Source organism: Glycine max, chromosome 14, assembly GCF_000004515.6.
Source record: "Glycine max cultivar Williams 82 chromosome 14, Glycine_max_v4.0, whole genome shotgun sequence".
NCBI lineage: Eukaryota > Viridiplantae > Streptophyta > Magnoliopsida > Fabales > Fabaceae > Glycine > Glycine max.
Genome location: NC_038250.2, coordinates 21156300 through 21172017, shown reverse-complemented (window position 1 = coordinate 21172017; position 15718 = coordinate 21156300). Strand labels below are relative to the sequence as shown.

General features: G+C 44.3%; 1 protein-coding gene across 1 annotated transcript; it reads left to right on the top strand.

The window, feature by feature from the left end:
• Positions 1–1710: 1710 nt before the first annotated feature.
• LOC102668052 (uncharacterized) lies at positions 1711–2772 on the top strand. Its single transcript, XM_006596674.1, has 2 exons — positions 1711–2217; positions 2356–2772. Exons 1-2 carry the CDS (start codon positions 1711–1713, stop codon positions 2770–2772), a joined length of 924 nt encoding a protein of 307 aa, XP_006596737.1.
• The last annotated feature ends 12946 nt before the right edge of the window (positions 2773–15718 follow it).

The following is a 15718-nucleotide window of genomic DNA, read 5'->3' as shown; positions in this document are numbered from 1 at the left end:
CTTCTTCCTTGTGCTCTAAAAACAACACTTACAATGAGAAGATGATCCCAATTAATAAAATAAGTTCTAAATAGGAGTTCGCAAATAAAGTTGTTCTCAAATGGCGCGACAATCTAGAAAATCAACCATGGTATCCACAATGAATTTAAAATAAGATATTATACACACACACACACACACACATAAACACAAACACACACACACACACACACACACACACACACACACACACACACACACACATTCTTATAAAAATTCAAATTGAAAACAATCATCATTTATTCTCATAACATTTTCAATAAAAAATAATAATTAAATAAACATCGACATCGACATCTTAATGCATTCAAATAAACATTGCAAACACATCTTAACGATTCCTGAAATCACTAGACTTAATTCTTTGGTTATTGGTACCAGTGTGGATTTCACATTCTTCAAAGGGTATATGAGATCATATTCATGCAATGACATCCCACTGCCTTCCTTATAAAAAATGGAGATATCTAGAATCTCTTCCCTATCCCAGATAGAGGTATCTATTATAAATCTCATCCACATCTCAGATGGACGTATCTTTCTCCTGTTGGATCAAGTGGCCTCGGAATAATTAAGAAGGGGGGGGGGGGGGTTGAATTAATTACTAACGAACCTTTACTAATTAAAAATCTATCCTTCTTAGGATTTTACTATAATGTTAAGAAAGTAAAGAACTGGAATAGAAACTTAACCAAAAGTAAAAGCGATAATTAAAGTGCACAACAAAAATTAAAGAGTGCAGGGAAGAAGAAAACAAACACAAGAATTTATACTAGTTCGGCAACAACCCGTGCCTACATCCTGTCCCCAAGCGACCTGCGGTCCTTGAGATTTCATTTCAACCTTGCAAAATCCTTTACAAGCAAAGATCCACAAGGGATGTACCCTCCCTTGTTCTCATTGAACAACCAAGTAGATGTACCCTCCACTTGAACTGATCCACAAGAGATGTACCCTCTCTTGTTCTCAGTTACAACATCCCAAGTAGATGTACCCTCTACTTGTATCTCTGCCTCCCTTGCTGCTTAGCAAGAGGAGAAGTTGTTGCTAGGGCTCAAGAAGCACAAGAAAGCCATTGGATGGACTTTAGCAGACATTCCTAGTATTAGCCCATCTACCTGCATGCATAGGATACTTTTAGAGGATGGAGCTAAGCTAGTGAGGCAGCCACAGTGGCGACTCAACCCCGTCATTCTAGATGTAGTGAAAAAGGAAGTGACCAGGCTCTTACAAGCTGGAATCATCTACCCCATTTCTGACAGCCAGTGGGTGAGTCCAGTCTAAGTGGTTCCTAAGAAGACAGGCCTCACAGTAATTAAGAATGAAAGGGATGAACTTATTCCCACAAGAGTGTAGAACAGCTGGCGAGTCTGCATTGATTATAGGAGGCTGAACCAGGTAACCAGAAAAGATCATTTTCCCCTGCCATTCATTGATCAAATGCTTGAGCGCTTGGCAGGTAAGTCTCATTATTGCTTTCTTAATGGTTTTTCTAGTTATTTACAAATTCATATTGCGCCTGAGGATCAAGAAAAGACTACATTCACCTGTCCCTTTGACACTTTTGCCTATAGGAGGATGCCTTTTGGCCTATGCAACGCCCCTGGTACTTTCCAGTGGTGAATGCTTAGCATTTTCAGTGACTTTTTAGAAAGTTGCACAGAGGTGTTTATGGATGATTTTACTGTTTATGGATCATCTTTTGATGCTTTCATTGCCTATCACCATAGCAAGGAAATCTCGGTTGTCGCTATCTTGGCCGATCTCTATGACACGTTCGACCGAAGATGCGTAAAGAACGGCACAAGAATTCTTTGTTGTATGCCAGCTCTCTATGTGTGGCTCGTCTCACACCTTTTCCGCCAAGAAAGTAGGCCCACCTGTCCACTGCATCGTCACCGCTTATGCACCGAGAAGGGAAAGGCAAACTGGGAGCAACTCTTGGCTAGTGTGGTAGGGGCATCCATCAATTGGTTCCCCCGTTGGAAGGAAGGAAAAGTTGGAGTTTTGTCCTCATGTGAGGGATTTTCAAATGTCCCCTTGATGGGAACAAGGGGTTGTATTAATTATAATCATGTCCTCACCATAAGACAACTTGGCTACCCCATGAGAGGAGCACCATCGAAGGAAAGCATCACACCTTTCATCACACGGGGTTTCAGCGACCCCAACGCGAGGGTGCTTTAAGGAGTCCGCAAGGCATGGGATGCGGCGCAAAGGAAGGACAAAGAGCTTAGGGGAAGCAGTAATGGGATCATCGGCGGCTATCATAAGTGGTTGAGAGTCCGGACACAAGGGTTGGATTGGCTCCCAAAGCTAAGGGCTGCGAGAAAGGAAGAGGCTGAAACTCCGGAAGAAAGTGAAGAGGTACAAGCCCTAAAAGCGGAGCTTGAACAAGCCCGAGCAGTCAAAGAGAAGTTCAAGTCAACGGCCATCAAAGTCCGAAAGGAGTACGATGAACTAAAAGACATCAATATGGCCACCACCGAAGCCTTGGAACAAGAAACCAAGAAGGCCCTAAAAGAAGAACACGACCGAAACAAGTTCCGAGGAGCTTTGTGGGGCAGATACAATGAGCTTAAGCTCCAAAGAGATGAAAAGGATCAGTCGCGGGTCGAAGTCATGATCTTGAAAGATGAGTTAAAAGATTGTCATAGGTCGAAAAGAAGCTTGTCCCAGCAATTGAGCAAGACTGAAGGAAATATATGGGCCATCATCAATGATTACAAATAAAAGCTAGACCTAGCAGCAACTCTTGAGAAAAAGCTAGAGGACGAGTAAGCCAAGGTATCAGTCTTGCAAGCGGACAGGGAAGCAAGGAAAAGGGTGATCGATTCATTGCATAGAGAAGCAATGATGTGGATGGACAAATTCGCCTTTACTTTGAATGAGAGTCAAGATATTCCCCAACTGCTAGCTAAGGCCAAGGCAATGGCAGATGTATTCTCAGCCCCTTGGGAAATTCATGGGCTCCTTAATTATTGCCCACATAATTAGGAGCCACTATGGCAATTGTATCATCGCCTTGATTTTGGCTAGATAAATCTTTTTGTTCTCTAATAAAATGAGGTTGATTTAATCATGTGTGAATCCAATGCTTCAACAACTTATCTTTAGCATACATTCATGTTTAAATTTTTTATCGCATTACTCACCATATTTTCTTCCTTTAGGGAGTAAGACCATAACTAAGCGCGCTCCAAAGCATCCCTATAGAACCCGTTCTAAATCTAGAGCCATGGGTGAACTAGAGGAAGTGCAGGAACAGATGAAGGCCGACATGTTGGCCCTGAAAGATCAAATGGCTTCCATCATGGAAGCCATGCTAAGCATAAGGAGATTAATGGAAAGTAATGCAGCCAGGGCTGCCGCCGCCAACACCGCTTAAGTGGCAAATCCGGTCCTTCCATCTGCAATGAATCAAGCACACCAACTCACCCCAGAAATGGTAGGACGAGGAGGAGACGCATTGGGGAATACCAGCGGCCCGCATCGGGGGTATAATAGGAATGCTTACCCCTACAGCCTACCCCCGAATTTCACACCACCAACCATGCACGAGAACGTGAATCCATTCGTTCCCTTTACCTTTGAAGGGTAGCCTCCCTAGCTTATAGGGGGCGCCCGTGAAGAGCCTCGAGAGCATGCCCAAGTGGACATCAACTCATACCCGCTATTCACCATTGAGGGACCAGCACCCAATGCCTTGGCTAATACCGTGGGAGTCTCTCAACCCCGCCCAATGCAACCACTTTACTTCTCCGTAGGGGGGCCGTCCCCGGTAGTGGAGGGAAGGGAAAACCTTGATCTCATCGAAAAGAGATTGAGGGCGGTTGAAGGGTTCAGTGACTAACCCTTTGCCGATATGACTGACTTATGTTTGGTACTGGACGTCCTCATCCCACCCAAATTCATGGTACCAGATTTTGATAGGTACAAGGGGACGACTTGTCCCAAAAACCACTTAAAAATGTACTGTCGGAAGATGGGGGTGTACTCGAGAGATGAGAAATTGCTCATGCACTTCTTCCAAGATAGCTTGGCCAGAGCCACAGTCATTTGGTACACCAACTTGGAAGCATCTCGCATCCGCTCATGGAAAGACTTGATTACTGCCTTCATAAGGCAATATCAATATAACACTGACATGGCTTTCGATAGGACCCAACTACAGAACATGAACAAACGGGAACATGAATCATTCAAGGAGTACGCCCAAAGATGGAGGGATTTGGCGGCTCAGGTGGCACCCCCTATGGTGGAAAGGGAATGTTCTCATGCTCTAATTAAGAATGTTCTTGTGTTCTATGTTGAAGACTAAAGTACTAAACCTTGATCCCTCATAAGTTTAGACTAATTTAAACCAAGCTTCGACCTCAGATCCCTCTTGATGGACTAGGCTTAATTTAAACAGCATTATAATCATAACATAATTAAAAACTAAAAAACTTGCAATCTATCCCTAGCAATGCAATTATCTAGCCCTGCTCTATCAAGTTCTAAGGAAATAGTACACTTCCCAGTGCTAAAGTTCCTAACAGTACACACCAATGGGTGATCAGACCAAAAGCATGCAACAATGAAGCATCGATAGAAGCAATGAACACATAAACCACACTTAATTAGATATGAAAAGTGTTTACATCAACTTTTCATTAGAAATCCCCAACTAGGGTTTTAGCAAGCCATAACAAGGAGGCCTTTTCTACAATTAGACAGAGAATACAGAGAAATTGCTGCTTACACGGGAAGGGGGATCCCTCCTTCTCTTCTTGGCACCTCATAATCACTCAAACACTCTCTAATCTTGCTTAAAGATGTATCCTAGGCTCCTTTCTGTTGCTTCTTCCTTTGACTGTGTAAAATTCTATGCAAAAGCGTAATGATTTCATTCTTAGCACCACTGTCGCACTTAGCACGAGTAAGTGAATTTGGGGTTGGCGCCAATGTTGCGCTGAGCCTGGCAAGAGATGAATGACTCACTTAGCGAGCTGATCTCGTGCTTAGCGTGCTGCTTCAATTTAGGCGCTCTTCCAGATTCCATCCTCAAGCTAAGCGCGCTGAAGCCGTGCTTAGCAATGGATACACGCTAAGCCCACTGAGTTTGGCACTTCAAGAAATTAGCTCCTTTTTACCTAAAATTGTATAGATTTTAACATTAATTCCAATAAAAGAGACTCTAATGATAGAGATCAAAACACAACAAAGTTTATTTACAATTCTTACAAATGAACTATAAATTGGGGAAAACTATACATATTTTGCAATGGTTTTTTATTCAAAAGTTAGTCGTATAAGAAGACTAACACGGTACGTAGAGCATAAGGAGTATCCACAGGGGACTTCTGACATCGACAAAAGGATGTTGCAGAGGTTGGCAACTAGGTTCTTTCTAAGCGGAGGTATCCTATACAAGCGAAATCATGATATGGTTTTGCTCCGATGTGTGGATGCTAAGGAAGCCGAGCGAATGCTTGTGGAGGTGCGTGAAGGGTTTTTTGGGACACATGCTAATGGGCATGCCATGGCCAGGAAGATTGTAACGGCCAACTATTACTGGCTCACCATGGAAAGCGACTGTTGCATCCATGTGAGAAGATGCCATAAGTGCCAGGCATTCGCTGACAATGTCAGCGCTCCGCCCATGCCTTTGAACGTTTTGGCAGCGCCATGGCCCTTCTCTATGTGGGGAATAGATGTAATCAGAGCCATCAAGCCCAGGGCTTCGAACGAACATCGCTTCATCTTGGTCGTGATCAACTACTTTACCAAGTGGGTTGAAGCTGCTTCATACTCCAGCGTGACGAGAAATGTAGTGGTTAGAGTCATCAAAAAGGAGATAATCTGCCGATATGGGTTGCCCCGGAAAATTATCATGGACAACGCCACCAACCTGAATAACAAGATGATGAAGGAAATGTGTAAGGATTTCAAGATCCAACACCATAATTCCATGCCTTACAGGCCCAAGATGAATGGGGCAGTTGAGGCTGCCAATAAGAACATCAAGAAGATAGTTCAGAAGATGATGGTTTCATACAAAGATTGGCACGAGATGCTCCCTTTCGTGCAGCATGGCTACCGAACCTCAGTGCACACATCAACTGGGGCAACTCCATTTTTGTTGGTATACGGCATGTGTCGCAACCTGCCCTTCGGCGGGAGGGCGACGCGTGACTCGCGGGATGCGTGTTCCACGAAAGGAATACGCGCGGAGTCGCCACCAACGTTTATTTGAGGAAAACGTCGGAAAAACCGGAAAAGACGTGATCTACGAACTTTTAAGTGAAAGTTTCGGGAGTTGTATTTACGCGCGGGGAAGGTATGAGCACCTCACACGTCCGTCACAAGGGACGACAGCCTTTAATCGAATGTGCAAACATGACTTTGATTTTTACGTTCCCTTTTATGTCCTTATATCCTTTATACCCTTTTTATATTTTTACTCTTTTTATGGTCGACAAGGGTGTTTCCCTTTGCTCCTACGTATTCCTCAATTGGGATGAGAAAATCAGACCTACGTAGTTCTTTCTTATCAAGTGATTTCTTTTTTCCTTAAGAGGTGATCATTTTAAGGCGTTGGACCTTGAAAATGATCCATTTTACTTAGCAAGAAATTGAAATGACAAACTTCAAAAAAACTATTTTTTATGGACGAGCTTGACTAGGCGAGTTGATTTTAGCCTTAGTTTCACTTTAGTTAACGGATAATACAATTCAAACGATCGGTGGAAATTTATTTTGTTTTTAGGTTAAGCGAGAAATGACTTAAATAAAATGGCTTAAGCACGTCAAAAGGGGGTATAAAAAGTAAATGAAACGAGAATAAAAATACACGAAACACAATGTGGACCACCACGGGTACATAAAATGAATCGAAAAGCTTGGTTCGAGGTACTTACCCGTTGAAGATCGAAGAACGATGAAGAACGAATGAAGAACGTCGAAGAACGGTCAAAACCTTCGCGAAATTCCTTACGGAAACGTTTCGGAAGCGCCTCGGCTTAGATTTTCATCACGGAAACAATTTTTCCAAGCAAATTCGAAAGAGAGAGAAGTGCCTAAGGGGCTGAACCCTTTTTCACTTCACTTCCTCCACTATTTATAGCAAAATAGGGGAGATGCTTGCCGCCCAGCTCGCCCAGGCGAGCTCAGTTCGCCCAGGCGAGCAGGGTTGCTTCCTCCAGAAGCAAAAGCCTTCTGGAGGAATCTTTTGGAGGGCCCAAGTGGGCCTAGTTGCTATTTGCACCCCCATTTTTACTAAGTATACCCCCTGCCTTTTTTTTTTGGTGATTCTTTTTTCGTAAAGTTACGGAAACTTACGAATTTCGTAACGATACTTGTTTTCTTTCCGTATTGTTACGGAACCTTGCGGATTACATAATCATCCCCTTTTTGACTTACGGAATGTTACGGAACCTCACTAATTGTGCAACGATGCTTCCATTTGATTTCTGGTGTGTCACGGAACCTTACGGATTGTGCATCAATATTTTCTTTTGTTTTTCGGCACGTCCCGGAATTTCACAAATTGCCTAATGATGGGTGCCAAGCACCTTACAAGGACCCAACAAAAGTCGCATGTCATCAAGCAAAGGTCCCCGGACGAAATTAGGGTATGACAGTTGCCCCTCTTTACTTGTCTTTTATTGGAGATAAAAGGAAAGTAAAGATAAGACACTAATTTCGTTCCTCTCGGTTGACGAGAGTCGCGGGTGACCATAAAATTTCCGCATGCAAATGACTTGTTGTTCCCGGGGGAACAAAAGGTGCAGAAGACGATGTCAGTCTCTGCATGCTATCAGGCGTTCTATCTTACAGATAGCAAAAGAATGTTTATACGGATAACCACTCGGGTATTTCCGCCCGTCAGCGTGACTCAAAAGTCAGTATGACAGATCTTGCAAGTGCGGAAGATGATGTAAATCTCCGCGTGTCAACGGGCTTGTCGGCCGCGATTGACGAAGGGTGCAGAATGACCATAATTTGTCTCTGCGTGCCATCGGACACAACTGTGTCTAAATGGCAAAAAGGGTGTGCGGAATGACCATAATTTGTCTCCGCATGTCATCGGGCCCGCCGCCTCTGGATGACAAAAGGGTGCAGAATGACCATAATTTGTCTCTGCGTGCCATCGGACACGACTGTGTCTGAATGGCAAAGGGGTGCGGAATGACCATAATTTGTCTCCGCATGTCATCGGGCCCGCCGCCTCTGGATGACAAAAGGTTGCAGAATGAACATAATTTGTCTCTACGTGCCATCGGACACGACTGTGTCTGAATGGCAAAGGGGTGCGGAATGACCATAATTTGTCTCCGCATGTCATCGGGCCCGCCGCCTCTGGATGACAAAAGGGTGCAGAATGACCATAATTTGTCTCTGCGTGCCATCGGACACGACTGTGTCTGAATGGCAAAGGGGTGCGGAATGACCATAATTTGTCTCCGCATGTCATCGGGCCCGCCGCCTCTTGATGACAAAAGGGTGCAGAATGACCATAATTTGTCTCTGCGTGCCATCGGACACGACTGTGTCTGAATGGCAAAGGGGTGCGGAATGACCATAATTTGTCTCTGCGTGCCATCGGACACGACTGTGTCTGAATGGCAAAGGGGTGCGGAATGACCATAATTTGTCTCCACGTGCCATCGGACACGACTGTGTCTGAATGGAAAAGGGGTGCGGAATGACCATAATTTGTCTCCGCATGTCATCGGGCCCGCCGCCTCTGGATGACAAAAGGGTGCAGAATGACCATAATTTGTCTCTGCGTGCCATCGGACACGACTGTGTCTGAATGGCAAAGGGGTGCGGAATGACCATAATTTGTCTCCGCATGTCATCTGGCCCGCCGCCTCTGGATGACAAAAGGGTGCAGAATGACCATAATTTGTCTCTGCATGTCTCATGACCTCAGGGTCAGTACGAAAGATCTTGTGGGGCGGCCGACAAAAGCAAGGCTCTTGCTCCTACGTATCCTCCAATGAGGAACTCAGACCTACGTAGTTCTTGATAACTTGTGAGACTTGAAAAAGTCTCCACCGGAAGATGCTGACATCTCCGGAAAGGGCGCAGATGACCATATTGGCCTCTGCTCGTCAATCACACTTGGGGTCACTGAATGACGAGGTGCGGATAACCGTAAGGTGTCTCCGTGGGCTACCAGCTCTTGGGTCATGGTAACAAAAAGCGGTGTGGTCGACAAAAGCGAGGCTCTTGCTCCTACGTATCCTCCAATGAGGAACTCAGACCTACGTAGTTCTGGATAACTTGTGAGACTTGAAAAAGTCTCGGTGTTTTCCTCACTAAAATGCAAACATGCTTTAGTAAAGAGACAAATATTCCAACTGATTAGAGCAGCATATGCTTTTTGAGTGAAAAACAATGCGTCTACCGGGGAAGGAGAGTCTGCTGATGAAACCCCCCCATAACCATAAATGAGATTTTGGATGTTTAGCATTTCGTTTCTAAATGACCATTTAGAGGAAACACTGGGTTCGAAAAAAATAGAAGAAAATCACTCAAAGTGTATCAATCTCGCACAGGTAAGTGTTTCATCCTAATTCCGAACCATAGATATGTCATGACTTGACTTTGCAAATTATTTCCTATCAAATCAAAAATTACATGCGTGATCATGGATCAATAGGACTTCCCTTGGGAATGGGTTCTTTTGGTGGGTTTTTTTCGGCTTTTGTGTGTTTTTGGCCTTTTCCTTTTCTGTTTCTGTTTTGCGCGAGGCGACCAAGTCACCGACGCACAGGATTTTGGTTGGTAATCAAAGGGAGAAGACCACTTTAGGTCATGGTTTCCTTTTCTTTCTTTTGTTCATTTGGTGACAATTCTGTATTGTTCAGATATTGTCTGGTCCAAAAACCTCTCTGCACATTTCTTCTGGTTTCTTTGACCAGGAGCTTTCTTCTTTTTTACTTTCTCCCATTCTTTTTTTTTTCTTTGACTTGGAATTTTCTTTCCTTTCTTTTCGCTTTCTCCCACTCTTTGATTGGGAATTTCCTTGCTTCCCTTTTTTTTCTTTGATTGGAAATTTTCCTTCTCTCATTTTTTTGCTTTCTCTTTGATTGGAAATTTTCCTTCTCTTTTTCTTTGATTTCGAGGGTAAGGATTGACATTCTCACCCTGGGTCAAGGTTTATGGTGAGTCAGGATTTTGGCTCAAGACTTGTAGAATGGCTAGACATGATACATGTCAGGGTTTGGTTTGGCTCAAGGATAAAAGGCATGCCCCACATTATTTCCATGACACAAATGCAAAAATGATGATTTGGAAATTTTATGCAAAACTGGTCATGCATGCACCTATGCGGACACTCAAGTGTCAAATTTTTATGGTCATGTGATGCTAGGGCTCAGGATTCATTTCCTCTATTTTAGTCAACCCAACGTTTCCAAAACATGTTCTTTTATCCATTTGTGCATTCATCCGAGTCCATTTTAGGCGTCCGGGAAAATTTTCACAGCATTCACCCTTCAGGTGTATACACATTTTTCAAAAACTGGTTATGATCAGTGAATTTTTTCAAAGAAAAGTTGGAAGTCATCTCTTTTTAAAAGCATGTTGGTTTTTCAGCCAAACAACTTATTTTCCTTTTCCTTTTTTTTCTTGCTCTCTTTTTTTTATTTGCTCTCTTTTTCTTCTTACTTGCTCCTTTTTTTTTCTTTTTTTTTCTTTTTTTTGATTTTTGATTTTTTATTTCTTGTTTTTTTTTGTTTTATTATTATTATTATTATTATTTTTTTGGACGATGTTCCTAAACGAAGAACTCTACACGGTTCCAGAATTTCAAACATCATTGATAGTAATGATATGAACACTAACGCAACAATCCAAACAAAAATGTATGCGCTGTACAAATGATAATCGAAATAACAAAAACAAACATTAGTCTCTCAAGTCAAAACATAACATAAAAATGATAAAAGAAATATGAAAGAAAACATGAATCTGGGGATCTCCCAGTCATGTAGCTCCACTCCCTCCCAAGAAGTCAAGCAAATCGGCCATCTCCTCGTCCTCGTGGGCCTCCTCTCCATCGCCGGGAACTTCCGGGGGCACCTCTCCTGCTTGGGCCTCGGGCCAATCCCCGGACCATGCGACCTCTGCCCTGAACTGGTCTGGAGTAGGGCATGAAAAAGAAGCGAAGCCCTGGCTCTGCATGCTGAGGCTCATCTGGTATAGACAATCATGGGTCTGCACATGTGCCCGGTGATTGGCTGCCTGCTGGCGAACCAAATGTCGTAAATACTGCTCCATGTCAAATGACCCAGCCGGGCCAGCCTGATGAGGTGGTGGTGGCGCGCCCGCGGCCTGTGGAGCATCCCCCTGAGCCTGTCTCTGGGTGCAGTACTTCTCAATAAAAGCCCGGGTGATGGGCGGCCGAATCACCTTGGTAGGTGCCACGGGGACTCCAAACGACTGGCAGAGTCCTGTGATCAGTGCGGGAAATCCCAGGGCCCTGTTGGACTTATCTAGGTCCAAAGGGTGCCTAGTAGGCGCCATACCTGCAAAAATATAGATGGCATCAGCGATCAACTGAGCCACATGGACGCTCATCCGCGTCAGGATGGCGTACACCAGCTGACACTTCGGCAGGGGGAGGTCGGAATTATGATCGGTGGGCAGGATGTTGCTGAGTAGCAAAGTCATCCATATCTGAGTCAGGGTGGTCATGTTGGTGCGCATGATCCGCACCCGCCTTCCGGCAGCAGTCCGGGCAAAATCCTGCCCCGGTATACATAGCAACTGAGCGAGAGCCTCCTCATCGAACCCATCAGACCTGTTCCTCCTCTGGCCATACTCGCACTCCTGGCCCTCTTCCAGCACTAATGGATATCCCAGGAGCTGGCCGATAGCATCGACATCAAACGGGATCCACTGACCCCTTACCCAGGACCTTATGTCACGCACGCCCTCCTCTGTTGGCCAAGCATTGGCATAAAATTCGAGGACTATTTCTGGATCGAACTTGGCCATGGGGGTAACTAGTGATGCCCACCGCCGGCGACCTATTTCCTCCTGGAAATCAGTATACTCGTCGTCCCTGAGCTGGACGCGTCACTCCCGGAGAAACGACCATCCCTTGATGGCCTCGAAGCGCTGCTGGTGTACAGCGCTCCTAAAGCGGTGACTGTCATACTCAGGAGCGGAACTAGTTCCTTCGGTCGCCTTATCCTTCCTGGACCTCTTTGAGGCAAGCTTCCTCAGGGTCATTTCCTGCGAAGGCAAACATTCGGAAAGTTAGTTTTACCAAGAAATGCTACTCTTAAAACAAAAATGGCGTACAACCTCCTTCAATAAACACAAACATCAATGTAAATTTAGAGCAATCTCATGCACATTCTTCCTTACGAACATTCACTCGCACAAGATATTCTTCTAACTAAGAAAAATACACCCATGCACAATCAAGGCACCTTCGTTACCTAGATTATTTATATGTACTTCCAAGGTGTATTTGCTACCTACATCACATGCACTTCCTTGGCTAAATTTACATACATGCATACTCAAAGCATCTTGGCTACCAAAAATTGCACATGTGCACATTCTGGTATTTCTAATACCTATGCATACACAAACTTTGTGATGAATCTTGGCTATCTACACAATATGGTGCTACATTTCATGCTCTATTCAAGTGTTTTTTTACTACCTAAAGCCGCATGCAAATTCAAGTATACTTCCTTTTGCTGACTAAAATTGTATTCAAATTAAAAGGTATTTTTTGTAATGTATTTTCTTTACATAACATGCAATATGTATATATTTTTTTGTGAGACATTTTGACTACCCAAAATTACATGTACATACATTCAAGTATTTTGCTACCACACCCAAAGTGTAAATTGCCAAAGGTATTTTGCTACCTATTCTAAACCTACACATTTATGATGAGCAAAATTCCTAAACATCTAGGCATAGGGAAATTATTGTAGCGTGGCTCATAGCTGATTGCCGGTCAAAAAGGGTAACTTTACCCAATATGCACCCACTCTTGTGTTCTTTTGCATAAAAACTTTGGTTCCTAGGCCTAGGATATATGTGGGGCAATTACTCTAGCCCTTTCGAAACTGAATGCATGTCCCAAAAAATAGAAAATATGTGCAAACCAAAATGCCCCATGGGTTGTTTCCCTACGAAAATCACACGCTAATGCCATTGAGGCATTTCACCGAACACTTGGTGGGCGCGCGTTTAGGCATTAATAGCAAGAAAACGGGGACAATGTGGCATGCCCCATTACTTCAAAATGCATTATAGGCCTAGGGCCATCTCATACAAACCCCCAATTCAACCCAATCAAGCAAGAAAACAAACCAAAATTGCCCCACATATTTGAGCACATTCCCACAATTTAGAACACAAAAAGGAGATCAAAACACACCAATGAAAAGCTAGAAAGCTTAAGGATGGAATACTTACTTGTTGGTGATGAATAAAAGCGCAAAATGGAATCGAAGAATGCAAAAAGTAGAGATCCTAGGGCTGCAAACTCGTAAATTCCGTGGGTATGGCTTTTGAAAGGGGGGAAAAGAAGTTTTTGAATGCAAAAACGTCCCCCCTTTCGTCACTTTTATATTTTGGTGCAGGGGTTGCTCGCCCAGGCGAGCTAACCTGCACTTTTTTTTTTTTTTTGAGAGGAACATTAACCATGTCCCCTCGTTCCTTACGGGTTAGCGTTTTGCCTAACTTGAACTTACTTAAGTTAGAATTAGGCGTTGATTACTTATTTTTAAAACAAACAAATAGTAAAAGAAAACTGCGAATACAAAGGATATGGGGCTGCCTTGCAGCGACGTTCTCTGCTTGTTTAGCGCAGAGAAGGGGCGACGATCAGTCGGTCGTGACCCCATCCCCAGTTGCATCCGTTCCTAAGTACCTGCAAGTAATAAACAACCAGGTATGGCCAATCCTGACCGCGTCGTTGTCTTACCTTGGCTGGTTTCTGCTGTTCATGTTTTGTCCCCACCCCAGAAGGTAGCTCAAGATGATCCTGCCCCTGTTTTACCACAACAATATGCATGCGTATGCGTATGCATGAATGTTTTCAAATGCAGCAAATTTTAGCGAAAGTGGGTTTAGGTTCAATTTTAATTAAGCGCTTGGGGCATCCCATGAACTGAGCGGAAGGGCTCAGGTGATCACAAATTAATGCAAGGTTCAAAACCAACGTGAGGACTAAAGCCTCGAATCCACGTTCATTTCTTTGAAAGATTGTAACGAGAGATACAGTAGACGGGGAATCCTTGGGGGAAATCCAGAAAACACGTAAAGATAAAGAACATGCAGTGACATCCTTAATTGCCCCAGATTCTAAGCATAATATCGCTTGACGACATCAGAATTCACAGGCGAAGGTAGCTTTTCGCCATCCATGTTGGTAAGCACCAGGGCTCCTCCAGAAAAAGCCCTCTTCACAACAAAAGGCCCTTCATAGTTTGGGGCCCATTTTCCTCGATTGTCCTTGACAGCATGGGACATTTTCTTTAGCACAAGGTCTCCCTCATGGAACTTGCGCAAGCGTACCTTCTTGTCGAATGCACTCTTCATTCTTTGCTGGTACAAGCGCCCATGACTCATGGCCGTTAAGCGCTTACCCTCAATGAGGTTGAGCTGGTCATAGCGCGTTTGGGCCCACTCTGATTCCTTTAATCCGGATTCTGCCAAGATCCTTAATGACGGGACTTCTACCTCAAACGGTAACACAGCCTCCATCCCATATACCAATGAGAACGGCGTTGCCCCAGTTGACGTTCGCACTGAAGTTCGGTAACCATGTAACGCGAATGGGAGCATTTTGTGCCAATCTCTGTATGACACGGTCATCTTTTTGATAATCTTTTTGATATTCTTATTGGCCGCTTCCACGGCTCTATTCATCTTTGGCCGGTAGGGTATGGAATTGTGATGCTGGATTTTAAACTCCTCGCACATTTCCCCCATCATCTTGTTATTCAGGTTGGTGCCGTTGTCCGTGATAATCTTCCTTGGCAAACCATATCGGCAGATGATCTCTTTCTTAATGAACCTGACCACCACACCCCTCGTGACATTGGTATAGGAGGCCGCCTCGACCCACTTGGTAAAATAATCTATCGCTACGAGGATGAAGCGATGACCTTTCGAGGCCTTGGGCTCAATGGCCCCGATGACATCTATTCCCCACATGGAGAAAGGCCAAGGGGCGGACATGACATTCAGAGGGTGTTGTGGAGCATTGACATTATCTGCGAACGCTTGACATTTGTGGCATTTCCTCACATGGACACAACAATCACTTTCCATGGTAAGCCAGTAATAACCTGCTCTTAGGATCTTCCTGGCCATAGCATGCCCGTTGGCGTGCGTTCCAAACGAGCCCTCATGGACTTCCTCGATCATGTGATTTGCCTCCCTGGCATCCACACACCGCAAGAGCGTCATATCGTGATTTCTCTTATACAGTATACTTCCACTCATGAAGAAACCGGCTGCCAACCTTCTTAATATCCTCTTATCATTGTCGGCAATCTCTGGCGGGTATTCTTTGATTACGACATATCGCTTGATGTCGAAATACCAAGGCTTTCCGTCCCGTTCCTCTTCTACTTGGCAACAATGCGCGGGTTTGCCACGACACCAAAATTCAATGTAGGGTAGATCCCCGTGCGGCGTTAGC

Excerpts from the sequence above, each read along its gene's own strand:
- LOC102668052 (XM_006596674.1), top strand. The coding sequence starts at position 1,711 with ATGGATGATTTTACTGTTTATGGATCATCTTTTGATGCTTTCATTGCC. Across the intron at positions 2,218-2,355 it reads TCAGCGACCCCAACGCGAGG|CTAAGGGCTGCGAGAAAGGA; the intron begins GTGCTTTAAGGA and ends TGGCTCCCAAAG.